Source organism: Aplysia californica, unplaced genomic scaffold (genome assembly GCF_000002075.1).
Source record: "Aplysia californica isolate F4 #8 unplaced genomic scaffold, AplCal3.0 scaffold00040, whole genome shotgun sequence".
NCBI lineage: Eukaryota > Metazoa > Mollusca > Gastropoda > Aplysiida > Aplysiidae > Aplysia > Aplysia californica.
The window spans coordinates 419,535-436,895 of NW_004797310.1; the positions used below are offsets into that span (position 1 = coordinate 419,535).

Sequence of the window (17,361 nt, forward strand, 5' to 3'; positions counted from 1 at the left end):
CCCCCCCCCCCCTCCCCCATTTGTTTCAGCAAACAACAGTCAGAAAGCCTGTCTCTTCACATCATTAGAAAGTGTTAGATGTTTACGACCAGGGCCACAGGAAGTCTGACCAATCTTTGCATGTTTTAAAAAAAAAAGTCACTTCATGTAGATGATCCACCGAGAGGAATGAAAACAACACAAAACATGGGGGCTACTTGGAAAAAAAAAAGATGCTCCACTTGAAAGTGAGGTGGAAAATAGATCTACTTCAAAATTTCTATGAAAACAGCCGTTTAGCAGCTGCTTAAGAAACCATCCGCAGCAACCTGCATCATCACAAGTGTAACCAAAGTTCAACATTCAACAAAAATGGACTTGCCTTTACTGCCTTTTAAGAAAAAAACATGAGAACCATAGTCCTCAACATTACTGAAGCGTGGTTGAAGCGAACTACACAGTTTGTACGCGACATCAGACTGACTGTCTAGCTGCTGTCATCGAGAACGAGGAAGAAGAAGAAAAACTGAAGCGTACCAAACTGAAGATAGCTTCATGGTGCATTCCAAAAAACTCAGCAGCTTAAAAACAAAAGGGAGCAAACTGACAGAAGCAGGAAAGTATCTGAAGCTATCTGAAAATTGTCACCCTTTTTACCCAACAAAGAAACATAATATGAAAGTAAAGCAAAACCAACAAAAGACAATTTTAGCAAATCAAAATTTGCATGATATGATGACAAGACATCATCTTGCTAATTAACCAATGTATTGAAACTTTCTTTCACAGGCTGAAAGGACTCTTGGGAAAGTCACCAAGTCGGCAGAATTTGTTTTAGGAAACCATAACGTTGAAAAGACCTGTATCAGCCACTAAGATAATAAAGAGCAGTGGGGACTCTTGGGCTTCGTAACCCATCTCAGGAAATCCAGGAGCAAGCCATCTCAGCTGAACAATACACTGTGTATGTCTTGACACTGTACTTTTTAGAAGGAAAACAGAAATGACTTCAGCAGTCAGAATACACCGCTATGAAATCTACCATGAAAAACAAAAGAATCTAAAGTAAAAACATGTATTAATGTTGAAAAAAGAAAGTGTTAAAAGACACTCAATGTTAGTACCACACTGAACACATGGGATTAGAGGAACAAAATATAAAAGAACTCATTACAGGATTTGTAATCGCCAATAAAACTATCACAGAATAGTTTTTTTAAAGTACAGAATGAACATTAAAAATCAGCAATCAGGCACTGCAAATTGTCTCAGACAGAAAAAAAAATATTAACAAATGAACAAAATAAAAACATGGTGACACAAGAAAAAAGGCAAAACTGAAGACAAAGCTACAATATAAAAAAAAAGTGCAAGTACTTTCACTACTCTACGTCACTGATAACGTGTCAATCCACACCTTTTGGGCAGAGGCTACACACTGGTGAAAAGGCAGCTAAACTGGCTCTTTGGCCCAAATTCAGTTATCACTGAACAGGTATTTGCAAAAATTGTCCATTGTTAAGACAAAGAGATCATTTTCTTCTTTTTATTGAGGTAAAAGTAGAATGTTGTCATGCAGCACACATATTTAAGAAGGAAATATATCAAAATATAAAAGAACAATAAAAAATAATCAGACGTAAAAAAGGTAAATTAGTCGGTAGAAAAAGAGTCAGCAATGTCATTTCACCACTGTGTGAGTAGCACACTGTGCCAGGGAGAACACCACACTAGAAGAAGGGCACACTCGTTGGCAAAAACGCTGGCACCACACTATTCACAATTGAGAGAAGTTTACGTCAAGAAGACAGAGAAGAGTGATCTCCCACCAAACCATGGTTATGTCACTGCATACACTTATGTGGAACAGCATGCAAGTACTTATTACAAAGACAAAGATTACAAAACAAGATAAAAATAAAAAGTGATGTTACAGGAAAAAAATCATGAAAAAGCTAGATACACCACACACAAAGACAGACACACTTGGCTACACACTCAGAAGCAAGCAGAAAGAATCTCCTTTCTCACCTCATCCTCCCCCGGTTCTTCCTCCCCATCATAGTCGGAGCCGGAAAAGACCATACTTCCTGTCTGAAGAGGCAAACAAAGACAGTCACTACCACAGGTTGGAGACAAGGTCTGACACCCAAGGCAAAGATGCCGAAATAAAGTGTTGTTATTTCCAAAACTTCCTTGATGAACTCATAGTAGTCTTGAGTTTGAGCTTGTGAATAAAGAAGCTTGAAAAGAAGTACGACCAACCAGTGATGCCCCCCAACTCCAACCACCTGCAAACCCACAGTAATATCTTAAAATCTAAAGCCATCATCTGCAACAACTCATCCAGGTGAAAACGTTTTCAAAATTGGATTTTTCATATATACAAAAAAAAAGTAGTTTGGTCATATCTGAAACTGTCATATTTTTCAGAGAACCATTGGCCAGCTTATTGTATACAATAAAACGGAAGTGTGCCTATACACAGTCGAAAAAGTGTGGTAAATTTCATGTTCAAATCTGCCTACCACTTTGCTCCAATACAAACAAATTCAATTGGAACTAGAACATCAAAGAAAATAGGCGACTCATACCAAAGCAAGGGAAAAAAAGAAAGAGACCCTTTGTCCGCAGGCACTCTTATGCGTCAGAAATCGAAACAGCACCAGAAATGACGAGCTTAGGTCCCAAACAGTAACAATCTTAAGCTTAAGCAAAACGATCCATACACCCACATCTATCAGTAGTTATTACAGAATTTTCCACTTTCACAGAGCTGTGAGTAAAAAAAGCATCATACTAAATCAGCTTAAGATTGGGATTTTTACAGCAAGAAACAACCATAGAGGAGTCTGGACAAAGATTAGTACAATCCTGGGAATGAAAATAACTACACTACAGCCTATAAAAGATTCAAGGAATATACAGTTTCAACAGAGCAGTATTCAAGGGCATGGATCCCACATAGCGCTTGATTTAGTGATTCCACTAACACCATTACCAGTGACAGGAGTGGCAGATCTTTATCTTTTATCAACTTCCACAGATTCATTTTACCCTAAGTGGTAATCTCCAAACCACTCTGATCTGCCTTCTTAGTGGTTTAATTTTTTTTCATAATTACCCCCCCCCCCACACACACACACACACACACACTTCACAAGCTGTTACGTATTGGGTCAATTGTTCAGAATAACTTTTAGTTTTAATTTTAAAAAGAGTTTTATGGCACTTGCATCACAAATGCCGAAGATGAGAGATGTTACTAAAGAGTAACATATACAAAGAAAAGGAGAGGGAGAGATCAGGACAATAGAAGTTTGATAGGAACGAAGGAACAAACCCAAACCACACCAGAACATCCGTCAACCATCCACATTTGTTCAGAATAAGCACTCTAAAGGACAACACAGCCTTTTCATATTAGTACCTACTGTAATGCCATATTTTTCATGAATTTATGAATTTCAATATTGATAACTAAGAAAGTAGACATGTATGTATGTCTTTGGGATATAAAACGGGCTCCTTACTCACTTCATAACAACTACTGTTATCATAAGATAGAAAAAATAATTTTACAGCTGAATACATCCTCAACATTATTTTTGTTTTAAACTACAAACTACAACTTTTTCTAATCTCTGAGGTAAATGAACTGCATGCATCAAAAAGCCATCATATGAATAATATCTAGTAAATTATCAATAAGAACTGAAAATAAAATATCCTTTCATGCCCATCAATTTCCACATTAAAATGTCTTCTAACTTTCGTAAATACACTAGATGTCATCTTAAACTGCACGGGCAATATACCTAATTTCATTCCAGTCAAAAACTTTGAGGCTGATCCATTTGTTTTTGTAACCGCAAAAGCTCTACTAGAATGACTCCTACATTAGTCTGCTTTTTAAAGTAATTGTATGGGCAAGTTGTCACACACTTTTATTAGTACAAACTCTACAGCCAAGACTCATGCAAAAAATACACTTGCAAAACTTCCATTTTTTACCCCACCTGCCAGCGAAGATCCAAAACTAATTATTTGTCACAAAACCCAAATGCATCATCAAACGCGTCAACTATAAATCAAGAAACTAACAAACCCCAAGGCACTATGAGTACAAATGCACAACTTGACTGTGTCTTATATCAACATTCACACAACAGCTGTCAGTTTCCATGACAATGTGGATGCAAACTTTTATGCGTCAATCATACACATGTGACTGTATGGATAAAGCGCATTCTATAAAGTCAAGAGAATATTTCAAAGGTATAGAATATATTGTAAAGGATATTGTAGAAAACGTGAAGCGATCTCAGAAGGAAATGTTCATTGTATAGATTTAATGCTCCTCTCAATATTGTACGTATTTTAAAGAAGTATGACCTCTGAATTTAATGTCCATCTCCAATAGGACCAAGCCAAAAGGGTGGAGAGACTGAAAACTCCCCAACAGAGCCCAAGGTCAGGGCATTCCAGTGGGAACTTGTACCAGGGCAATCAGCTCTAAAGTCCAGCAAGATATCAACTGAACCCTCAAAGAAAGTTAAAGTATCATCATCATTGTATAGGTTTGACGCACTTTTCAACACTGAGGTTTTTAAGGAGTCACCTCCAAATTTAATGTCCATCTCCAATAGGACTGAGCCACATGGGTGGAGAACCTTATCATAGACTACCCAAAAGAATCAAAGTTCATAACACCCTGTTTGAACTAAGGCCATCCGCTCCATAGTTCAGCATAATGTCAACTGCATGAACTAACGGTTGACCTTCACAGGAGGTTTAAGTACGTAAGGAAGAAAATTTGCATTGTGCAAAAAGATACAAGCATGTTTAAAAAGCTGTGCACGATTGTTTGTGTGTCCAGATGAGACTGAAGAGTCTGCTAGTTGTGGACTTTCTTTTGATACATTTAAAAAAGCAAACAATAAGACAAAATATGTTATAAACTTTCAGAGAGGAGAAGAAAACGTTTGATTTACGCAGCGAAAGAATCTTATTACACAACAAAATGAGTGTTACAGTTTTCATGCGGTGACATCTTCCACTTCAGTGGCACAAAATGCACAAAATTAGAGATGAACTTCGAGCTACTTTAAGGCACGCGTTTCTCAGCTCTCTGCCATACACAGCTCAGGTCACGCAGTGTGGCCAGCCATTGTCACAAGCCTGAAAAGGCTACTCTTCTGTCAAATCCATAGATTTGTACTATCAATACCAACATATTAATAGTATAGGTCTACGGCATAAGACTCAGTGTGTTAGTCAACGACATACAGGCCAGGCTCTACAAATTATTTTTTGAAAAAGGGGAAGGGGAAGGGGCAGGGCTACCACAGCCATGAGGGCTGTCCTTGTCCTACCTCGCTGTCGATGCAGCGCTTTGGCTCCTCCCACTGCGGAAGGTCATACAGACAGTGAAAGATTACTGATATATTTATGACTACATTACCCCACTGGCTGTATTCTCAAAAGGCATAAAAACTACTCTCAGTAGAAAAAGCGGAAAAGAAAGAAGTGGGTACGTGTACAAGGAGAGACAAAGAGAGAGAGAGAGAGAGAGAGAGAGAGAGAAAGAGAGAGAGAGAGAGAGACAGTGTGTGTGTATGTACGTGTGTGAGTGTATGTGTGCATGTGTGAGTGTATGTCTGCATGTGTGTGTGTATGTGTGTCATGCGTAAGCGCTTGCACGTGTTCGTGCGTGTTGTTGCATACACTACTGAGTTTAAGGGCATATTATGTGTACGGATGTGTGCGTGCCATAATTCAAAACTTGAAACTGTTCCTTTAATAGGAATATAGGAATAGAGGAAAATAAAAGGAAAAACAAAACAAAAAAAACCCATCCCAACAAAAAATCATGTAGCAACCGAGATCAACTAAAATCACATCTAACTCATTATTTACATTTCCACGCCACTAGAAAATTCATTGTGCGAAACAGAAGAGTGATTTTCATACTTTCCCTCAAAGTCCCTCTGATCACCATGCACTCAGAAAATCGCTACAACACATTTAGAAGTTCATGTGCAGAGACCAAACGGGACAAAAATCGTCAGCTCAACTCCGGCACAAACTTGGTGCTTTCCACTATTCTCATTACAAAATATCTACAGCAGCACACCCAGCATGGCCCACATTAAGTCAAATACAGATAGAGACACATCATACGGGCAAGCAAAAGCATGCCTTTTTCAGACAGACAGACAGACACACATACATACAGTCTCTCTCTCACTAACGCACACAGGCTAACATATTCACAAACACACACACACACTCTCTCTCTCTCTCTTTCATGTGAGAATGCTATTGCAGAATTTGCACGGACAGAAAGAGTTGACTATTCAGTATAAACAAATCTTGACAAATATAAGAGTACTCTTATTATTCACAACATCCCAAGTAACCTTAGATCAAATACACAGCAATACCACCACTCTTTGCAGTTGCTTGTGTAATTTGTAGTGATATATATTGAAATCGAAAAACTCCTGATGATGCAATTAGAACATTTACGGAGTAGCCCGCTGTGACCTTACCAGATTGTGTGGGATACAACAACAGTTAAAGACAGCGATGTTCAATAAAAAAATATTTTCCCCGTGAATGAAAACAAAAAATTCTTCATAGAAAAGTGTCCGATTACGCTCAGCCTAAAAGCGGATGCCCATTGGTCAAATGTACCTGATCTGCATGATCAAATCCGATTGGGTCGGGTTGATTAATGATCGCTCCAGCGAACACTACATCAAACTGGCCTGTGCTTAGCCTCTTCAAATTTGGTCCGACAAGTCGACCAGGGCCTATCGCATTCCACAAGTAAACAAAAGATCTAACCCCCTATGCGTTCTATGCGAAAAGCCTTCTCGCAAAAGCCTTCTGACTGGTTGTTTACATTTAAAGCATCAATTTATAATTTGATTTTGGATGATTTGATTAATATATTCCAACTGGGGAGCTTTTGCAAATGTATAAAATGGAGATTTGACTGAACTTGTCGGAAATATGAAGTGGGTATTATACTATCAATGCATATGTTCACTTCCTATCACTTTAAGCTAAAAACAAGAGTACTTGAATTTCCCTTTCTCTCCTTTCATTTAATTTCAACCCATCATTCCTCCACCACCCAATCCACCCTTTTCCTTTTCTGCATCCGACAAGCACAAACAAGTTAAGATTAAAAGTGCGTGTGAATTCAGAAATTAATTCTAGATCTAGTTTAGAAAAAAAAAAATCAAACCAAACCCAAATAAACAAAATTACCAAAAATAGTCACAAACATAGCTAAAGCGCCTCTATAATCTAATGTTGAGATTAATATGTTAAACACTAAGAAGAGAAATAAAAATGTGTGGTAATTTCACACAGAGTGATAACAAATGCGTTCAGTAACTAATTAATGGTTATCATAGACAGAAATGGGCTCAGATTCCTTTAATTTCTTAAGAATGGCAGCAAATATTAAGCTTTCTCCAACCAAATAGCCAATTTTTTAAATCCACTGAGTTGTGTATGAATCATACTCCTTTTCATACATGTATACATATATATTTTTCTGTCTTCTAAATACGATCTTGTACACCTGACTTCAAAGAAATGGCACTCTTTGATAATTATTCAAAATTGGTAATCTCATATTCAGAACTGAACATCCCAATAAATCACCAGGTCAATGACCCCCCGTTGCTGTCTGGTTTCTTTCTCTCTCTTTCTTTCACACACACACACACACACAAACATGGACACACAAACACGCCTGCACACAGAGGCAGAGATCCTGTAGATAACAGGTCTAGCTTGCTAAACCGCTGACAATAGCTATCTAAACCGTTCCCTTTCTTTTCTCCATTTCCCATAACTATCTTTGGCTTCTAAAAAGTTTTTAAAATCCAATAGCAACAGATCTGTTAAATTGAAAAGCCCCCCCCCACCTATTTGGGAAACTCTTGCGTCAATTATTCTCAGTGAGGGCATAGCCATTACAATTTTTGAAAAAATCTCCATCCCACGAAAAACTGTTTGATCATCTTCCGTGCTTCCAAACACATAGATCTACGTGACTTTTCAGCAGACCCGTTCATGAGCATGACAAAAGTAAAAAACTTCCAACTGATCAAAAACTGTAGTCATTGTACTTTGTGTTTTCACATATTAACGTAGTTTGGATCACTTTTTCTACACATCTGCCTACTTCTCTCAGTGAATGGCAAATTGTTTTTAGGACAGCAGACTTCAAGTTAGTGGAATGGGGGGGTGGACAAAGTCACACCATGCAGGCATGCCCCTACCTCCATGTCAAAATGATGGTTCTCTTGCACCCACTGAAAGTGACCAGCAGGAAAAAAATTAACACCTGGACAAGTCACTTCATGCCTTGCACACATTTAAGACAACCTTCACCAACCCATTCGAGTTGTTGATCACAGATCATACCAATGGGAACTCTGAATTTTCAGACAATTTTTCAGCTTCCACAAAGCTCAGATTCCAACCAAACTACAGGATTTTAAAAAAGCCTAATAACTTATACACATCGGTCTCTTTGACTTTGAAAGGAACACATGAATGCCAAAGCAACTTTAAAAGTCTTAAGAGAATGCTGCTTTCATTCAACACTTGAAGGCATGCCATATTTTCCACCACACAATTACACAGCCAGACTGACAGAATCAATCAAAGAGGAATTTACCACGACCAAGTAGACTCGACATTTATTATGGTTATCCCAGCAAACAGTCAAACAACACATCTTCTGAAAGCCTGAAGATCTTACAGTTCTCTAACTCGAAGTGAAGCGCTTTGAAACAAATATTACACTTATAATAAAAAGAAACTGACCCAGAACTGAAGAATATTTCTTTTACTTATTAACTGAGAAAACAAAAGTCTTTGCAAACAGGGCGGAAAAAAATACTCATATCTGATACGCCGAAAGATCTTTTTTAGCCATTATTTTTCAAGTGATTAAATGTCAAATCATTGTGATACACGATAGTCAATTCTTTGATCACATTCCGCTGTCATGACCTACTCCATAAGAAAAAAGTTTTCAAATTTAAAAAAAGTGTAACACAAAAAGCGGAAAAGGAAAAGAAAACAACTACACTTTTCAGTCAAAATAAGAAACTATTTCGCATGAAAGCAAAAATGATGATATCAAATATCCACTGTGGCAAACTGAAGTGCAAAACGTTTTGAAAAAACAAAAACAAAAATAATAAAAAGGCAATTGATGGGAAAAAGTAACGGGCCAACCTCGTTCTGACTGCTCCCAAGGGGTACCTGTCGCTCGTTGGGGCTACGCTTCTGCTTGCCTTCGGAGGAGCTGAGGCTTCGATGATCACCAGTCTGTACAGGATGAGACATCAGACATACACCTCAGTAGGGTATACAATTTTTCTGACAACAATATCTTTCTCAGTACTATAAAGTGCAGCAGCCCTTTCATCACTAGCCTCTTATATTATCACAATTGTGTTGCTGAGGGCGTAAGTTAGTTTTAGAAATTTTTTTTATGACACTTGCAACAAAAATGGGCCATATCAGTTGTTTACAGTAAGACTTCGCCATATGCCATTTTGAAAAGTGACTTATGACAGTCTTACACAGAGCAGAGTCGATATAAGTGTCAAACATTAGAGATGTTACCAGAGAGTAATGTGCCAAGAAGAGATAAGGACAATAGATGGATGATAGGAAAGAAGGAGCAAACCCCATCAAAGCACCTGCCAACCACCCATGTGGTGAGTGGTTAGTGAGCTGAGGGCATAAAAAACATTTACAGTCAATACTATCACCACATCATAACAAATATCAGGACATTTTAATAACACAAGCGAAGAAAGAAGAGAACAGTTTGGATACAAATTTCGCATTATGTCTCTATTCATAATTGTACAGCAGCTGATACTGAAAGAGTAAAACTAAAAAAAATTTTTTAAGTATGGGAAAAGCTCCAAACTTTCAAAAAGTCAAGCCAATTACCTCTCAAAACTTAACAGCCAGTTCACATAATTGTACCCCTGCTTTCTGAATATATTCACCCAAAATTCAATCTTTAAAAAACCCATCAACAACCCCCCCTCCCCAACATAAACTAAGCTAGCGGTGAACATCAAAGCTCAATTATCTTAGATTGTTCAAAATGTTTTTGGACCCTTGACAAAATTATTTCTTAAAGTTCAAAGATAAAGTACCAATACTTTTCTTCTGAGCAAAGAATCTCAAAAGTGAAAATGACATAGAGGCATGAAATAAAGAGGTCCTGTCAGCAACAGCAAGCGAACAAAATGAACCATAACAGCCATATACTCTCAAACGTTTGCTCATTAACAATAAAAAAAAAAAAAGAAACCCAAATGTTAGATTAAAACAAATCTGTGAGAGCCCTATAAATAATATTTCATAAACTCTCACTAACAACACCAACAAAAACTAGTCTTTATTAAAAAAACCAGAAGTTCTGAATTGAAGAAAGTCAAAAAGGAAACTGATCTAAAGTGCAATGGATATAAAGAATAATGAGCTTTTATTCAAATAAACAAAAAGCATCAACAACAGAAAAAATGCATTTCTGTTCATACTTTTCAACAAAAATGCTTCAGCAAGACTGGAAATGGCGCGAAAATGGGCAATTTTAGTGATTGAAGATAATTCATAGAGCACAACTGTGATGCAAAAAAACAGTACCAATTTGTCTGGTGCAGGGCCCTTGAATGTGTAAGAACCCCCCCCCCCCCCCCCAAACATGCAATTCTATCTCAATGGGGCGAAAATGGGAAATTTTAGTGGGTGAAGATAATTCATAGAGCACTACTGTTGTGCAAAAAAAGAAATGTTTAAATTTGGATGATGATGGAGACTGAATAAGAGAAGAGGAAACAATCTCACAGCTGACACGAAACTATTTTCAGTAATATCTCATCAAATGTAAATGACCGAAAGGCAACAAACTCAGAAATCCGAACAATGAACAGGAGATTACCTTTTTCTTTCTTCTTTTACAACAGCGCTGAAATATTTTTTAAAACAAAAACCTCACTGCCTTGCTCAAAACCCACAGCTGGCATTTACTCAGCATTTATTTGTCATTGACTTCATTCTCTAAAGACAACAGTCATAGAAATGTATTCAAAATGTCTCTACATAGACAGAAGCTTCCTTGAAATGAAATCAGTGCCATGTAAAAATAAAAATTAAATTTTCATTAAAAGAGTGACAAGAAAGAAAGACAGCACAGAAAATCCCCTTGGAAAATACTTTATTTGCAAATATTATTTTGTGCTGCCCATGGAAATTCCAAATTGACAAACACAAAATTTGTGTTTCTCAATAAATAGTATATGTACTATCAAAACACAAAATGAGAGCTTAACAAGATTCATTCCAAAGCAACGCACCCAAGGGTATAAAAAGGGATACAAAGACCTTTTAAAAAACACATAAAGCTATGAAAAAAAAAGCTTTCACACATAAAGAGTAAGAGGTAAGCCTTCTCCAATCCCAATGCCCTTGGATTTACAACTTTCCATGATCTACCTTGTTGATGAAAGCATCTAGTCCAGCGATAATCTACATGAGGAGACAAAGGCCAAGTGGGCATGAACCATGTGTCTAAAACATTCACAATGAACAGGGTAAAAAAGAGAAAAACAAATATAGAGTCAGTAATATACAATTGTAACCAATGCAATAAAAGGAAATCACAATAATCCATTTATTTTGAACAATGGTATTTTGGAATCATACCAAAGGGGACTTTGCTGAAATTGCCAGCCCCTCATCCAACAGTGCCTTACACAAATTAACTAGATTCTGTTCATAGCTGCATAACATAGCTTCATCTTTTTAGAATAGCTGTCAAAATGGCATTATTTATTTCACAGATGTGTGAACAGAATTTGTTTTCCCTGATGGACAAAGTTTCAACTTCTGCTTTACTTAGAGTTGCCTTGTGTATACATGACATCTTCTGTCTAAAACAGATGGGATGCCTTTTCATTATAAAATGTAAGGTCTTCGGAAGCTTAGCACTAAATGGCCCTGGTTTATCCCTTTTGGAACATGGCTTGGTTACCTAAAGAAGACAAAGTAAACAACCCTGATTAGTAATCAGATTTACAGGGTTCCTCTCATAATCCACATCAATGTACAGGTACTTTGAACTCCATATGCTGCAGAGTGAATTTTGATTTGCCAGTATTGCCCTTTCATTTCACTACATTTCATCACGAGGTGAGTTTTCTCATTTCTTTCAATAAACATTGGGTCGGGCGGTTACAGCAGAGTTACAAAACTGTCAAAATGTGAAACAAAACACCTTTTTCCTCTTTCGATTGTACATAACATAGTATCTATTGCATGCTCACTACTATTCACAGATATATAAATTTTCTTTATATCTTGAACTCTTAAAATACTTTGTATTAGCAACAACTGTTCTGTACAATTAGCCCTTAGGATGCAAGTTAACTCATTTGCTACGCCGAGCCCTGAGGGGCGCGCGGCTAAAGGGCCGTCAGTATGCTAAGCCGCCCCCAGCGGCTCGAGAACCGACGTTCAATTTTAGCTTAGATTCTATTCCAATCCACATATCCATGTTAAAATATAGGTCATAATATAATGTTGACTTCCGGGTCAAGCTATTCCACCGAAAATCGGAAGTTTAGATTCAGTTTTGAAACACGATTTCGAAGTTTATGCGACTTTGTTTTATCGCGAAGCTCAAATTATAGCCCAGATACCAGTCTTACTACTTCTACACAACAAAATATATAATTATTTTGCACACTAAAGAAATGTAGGACTCTTCTTTAGAATATTGATACGATTGGGCTCAAATTGACATTGCTCTGTTATTGAGAAATCAATATTTTTCAGTGCTTCTAGATCTAAATTGTCAAATTATTTTTTCTCTCCCAAAAATCACAATTTTTTGTGAAATTGCACAAAAAGTACCACTCAAGACATGTGTAGGTTTATTCCGAATGCAATTCTAAATAATTCCATATACGATACGAGTGTTTTTTTCTGTTTGTGAATGCATCTTGTCAATTTTTCAAGATTATAAATTTTTTTTTTTCAAAGTCGGATGTCATGATACAAATGTGCAAATTTTATGGAATGTATATATAAATAACTACAAATTTTTCCATATTTTCCAGTTCTATATCCATTTATGGTTATTTTGATGTATCATTTGACTCGATGCAAACATATTTTTTTAGTTTCACCGAAGATGGTAAATTTTTTATTTTCAAATTTTATCCGAATCCAAGTAAAATTGTGTTGCATAATCGCCTCTTAGAGGAACCAAAGTTGAAAAGTACACAAATAAACCTTACAGATGTGTTCTACATATCATACTGAAAATTTCGGTGTATAATATGTTAATATTTTTTTGAATTTGTGGCCCCAAATACCTTTGAACTGCGCATTAGTCATCATCTCATTTCGCCTACCCGAAAAAAAATTCGTCCACAAGCCGAAAATAATATGTAGCGAATGAGTTAATTGGTTTTAAGCAGAATTTTTTTCTCCCCTGAAATCTTCTGAAATGCAGGCATTACATGGGTATGTGACTATAGAGCCAAATGGTGTTCTGTTTGAGTACATTCTTTTGCATTCCTTGCCCTGTTCCGAATGCTTCCTGTCCTCAGATACTCAAACAGACATTCGGTCTTCTGAGACAAAGATCTATTTAAAGTTTTAAAGTTTGCTTAACAGAGGGACAACAACTCCCCCCCTCCCCCCACAAAATATTTGAAGCACTACAGCTGGCTGTTGAAAATATGGAACACATGTTTAAAAAAACAACAACTAACAAACCTTTTTGTATCTGCACCAGAGGGAAGTGTTGAAGGCCAGCACCCAATAGAGCAGAAGCAGCAATCCTGGGTTCAGGAACACTGACCAACGCACACCGGGGTGGATGTAAATAGAGTCCACAGAATCGCAGTCTGTGTACACAACGCCTGTCAATCCAAGGATCCTAATGACAAATACATTAGGTAATACATTAGCACAATGATTTTTGCGAAGTGTTTTAGATTTGCTTTAATTAACTAGAACAAAAGGCGCTGTAACCATGAATGGCTCTAAAACTGATATTGTTCAGTTTTCCGTTAACGGCATACTGTAGATCGTAAATCAGACAATCAGCTTTTTCTCAGTTTTTCTCTTTTAGGACAAACTGTATTTTGTCACAGATCCCTCCAAAACTTCTTGAGACTAATATTGACCCAGAAGCCGAGACGTCAACTTTCAGCTAAATACTAGATACTGTGTTCGGAAATGTGTGTATCGTTCAGTTGGTTTGTTGTTCTAGTCAGAGAGATAAAAGGGTCAATGGAGATAAATGAAAGATTTCTCAGGTCTTTCGGCTCTTTGCAGGTGAGAAGGAGAAGGTAAGTAAATGTTTCAGGCTGGAATTCTCACAAGGACAGAAAAAAAGGTTTTCATTTTTTTAGATTCAAAGAAAGCAATGACTTGTAAACATTACTAAAAGAAGAAAAATATTTGATTATACACATATTCCATAGCAAAATTGAATCATTACTTCATCACAAGACTGCAAAACTGAGCAAAAATATCACTCTAACTTGAACTTTATCCGGATAACCATGAAACAGTCAGCATAGAATTTTTTTATTTTTCTGTTGTTTAGTTTTAGAAGCTTTTACAGCACATACAAACAAGTCATACAAGTGCCAAAGATTAGAGGCATTACTAGAGAGTAACATACAAATTAAGGAAGGAGGAGAGATAATGATGACATATGTTTGATAAAAAAGAAGGAGCAAACCACGCCAGAACACTCGCCAACCACCCACATATGTATTTTTATGTATATAGAGTCCCACCTAGAGATGAGGTACGAGGGAGGCACTGCGTCCTGGAAAAACTGGAACTGGTACAAGTGCAGGAGCAGGATGTGCAGGCCGGTGTAGAGGAGCAGCATGAGCCGCACGTAGCCGAAGCGCCGGCCCATGGAGCGGTAGCAGCCCCACAGCGTCAGCACCACCAGGAAAACCACGAAATACACCTGGAGCAACAAAAGACAATGAATTTCTCAGGTTAGCAAGTTCTAGTTTTTAGTTTTAGTAATATTTTAATTCCACCTGCAACACAGAAAGATAATATAAGTGATAAAGATTAGGGGTGTTACTAAAGAGTGAAATACAAAGAAAAGAAAAAGGAGATAACGTTGATTGATATTTGATATTTTAAAAAAAGGAGAAAACCGCACTAGAGCACCAATAACCACCCACCACGTGAACAAAAAACATTTTGGCTATTTTGTCTTTTGCAAATCAGGTCAGCATGTTGATAGCCACATTGTGCAAGTGTTTTTTTGTGCTATCTTGAGGGTAGAGTACTCAGCCCTTGCCAGGAAACTGGGTTAAGAGATGAATAATATTTGAGTAAATAGAAACACATCAGCACGATAAACATTCATTTAGAGCAGGGAAAAGCAAGATAAACAAACACAACAGAAGGGTAGTGAGGAAGCTAGGACCAGCCACCTCCGAGTTATGAAAACTAACCCCCCCCCCCAACATTCACGCACAAGCCCTCGGAAGAATGAAAAGAAATCTTTTAAATATAATTAGTCCAAAAATTTGAAAAAAATGAAATAAAATAACAACAAAAAACCCTCACAAACACGAGACACATACCACAGTCACTAAGACACATACCACAGGCAGCAAGACACTTACCCCAGAGAAGACAGAGGGCACGATAACACCAGCCGCAGCAAGAGCAAAGTTCTGCACAAAATCCAGGAGAACGTGCAGTAGGGCGTCATTGCTCCGCTGTTTCTGCCGACCCAGCAAGGGGGTTTCCGAGCGCAGACTGTCCGAGAGCTCCGGTCCTTTGTTGACTGCTCGACAAATTGCTAGGACGACCACTGATGTGATGAACACAATGGCGTCTGGCAGTGTCAGGCGGATGATGTCAGCAGGACTTGCATTGTCAAGACTGAAGGTTGGGAAAGAAGGTGCGGTCAAATTCCACCATTGGAAGCAAGCCCATGAGACGACAGAATGCCCTCATTTTTTTTCATTTTAAACGTAAAAACTTATAACAATTATCATTAAGTCATTATGTGCACAACTGAATGATTCACGTTCTATAAGAGCTTGTTCAGAATGTGGTGCTGGATTTTTTGGCTAAATTTTGTTCTAAAAGCTATAAGTAATAACTTCCAATGAGGACAAAAGCTGACCTCTACCAATTACAATTCTTCAGCATGAATTTTCAAGGATTGGACTATTCCTTCACAAACGATGTCCACTTTTCATTTATTGTCAGTATATTGTCACCTGGAATTTACAACAAAAATAAAACAGCATTCTGGGCTGAGTAAACAAGAACCATTGAAACAAAACAATGACAATGATTTTCTACAGAATTGTTTTGAAGTTAAAAAAAAAAGTCTTGTTCACAGAATTATGGTTGGTTAACAATGACAGACACACCCGTAACTTATGGTAACAACTTGTTGACACTTTTATGAAACTATGTATCTATAATTTGGGGCCGTGTTCGGAAACAAATAATAACATGGGGAAAAACGAAGATCGAAAAAATAAATAAATCCCTAAACCAAAACAAAATGGCACTTAGCACTGACACAAGGAGAAAACAAACAACATAGTTTTCATTAAAGATAAGCACATTAGCATTACAACTTTCATTAAGTTCTGGGAAAGAGCAAAAACAGACAGACGTACCCAACACAGGGACAATAAAAAAGTAGAACCTACCACCCACACAAACTACAGGTGAAAAAAAAATTACAAAAATAAAAATCAATACTAAAAGACAATGATACATACCGCTGGTACCCAATCTGTCGCACTAGTCTTTCCTTGCTGGAACCTGAAAATTACAGTGAAGGAAAAAAAATAAGAAAGGGTCATCAATATAAAGAAGAAGAGATAAAAGCAAATGACAAGTTAAAGAAAACACATGCATTGCCAAGGAGAAAGCAAACCAATAGAATAGTAAATTCACCCTGGAAAGTAAGAACGTATCCTTTTACATCAATGGGCAAAGAGAAGATGGCTTTCTTTTCTTCCGCTCCCCCTCTCTTCTTTTTTTCTTTTTCTTAGTGGAAAGTGAAGGAAGAGAAACAGTGTTGAACCTCATAATGCAAAAATGTTTATAAGGGCATGGACTGTTGTCAAGGACATAATTACAATGAACATAATACTGCAAATATCTTTTTTTTTTGTAAAGTGTTTTATGGCGCTCGCAACTGCATAGGTCATATGAGCGCGCGGGACACACCTAATATTTTCAGTTGGTAGGAAATTTTGAATTTTGCCCGGGTGACGGCCGAAGCCTACTCTTATCGAT

General features: G+C 37.3%; 1 protein-coding gene across 1 annotated transcript in view; it reads right to left on the reverse strand.

Moving 5' to 3' along the window:
* Positions 1–17,361, reverse strand: part of LOC101847474 (piezo-type mechanosensitive ion channel component 2) — a gene marked incomplete in the record, with an annotated part of 108,746 nt that overhangs the window by 53,912 nt on the left and 37,473 nt on the right. The window contains 7 exon segments of the mRNA XM_035973983.1: positions 2,011–2,073; positions 9,253–9,345; positions 11,536–11,568; positions 13,825–13,987; positions 14,859–15,040; positions 15,717–15,978; positions 16,839–16,881. Coding sequence (XP_035829876.1) covers positions 2,011–2,073; positions 9,253–9,345; positions 11,536–11,568; positions 13,825–13,987; positions 14,859–15,040; positions 15,717–15,978; positions 16,839–16,881 — 839 coding nt within the window.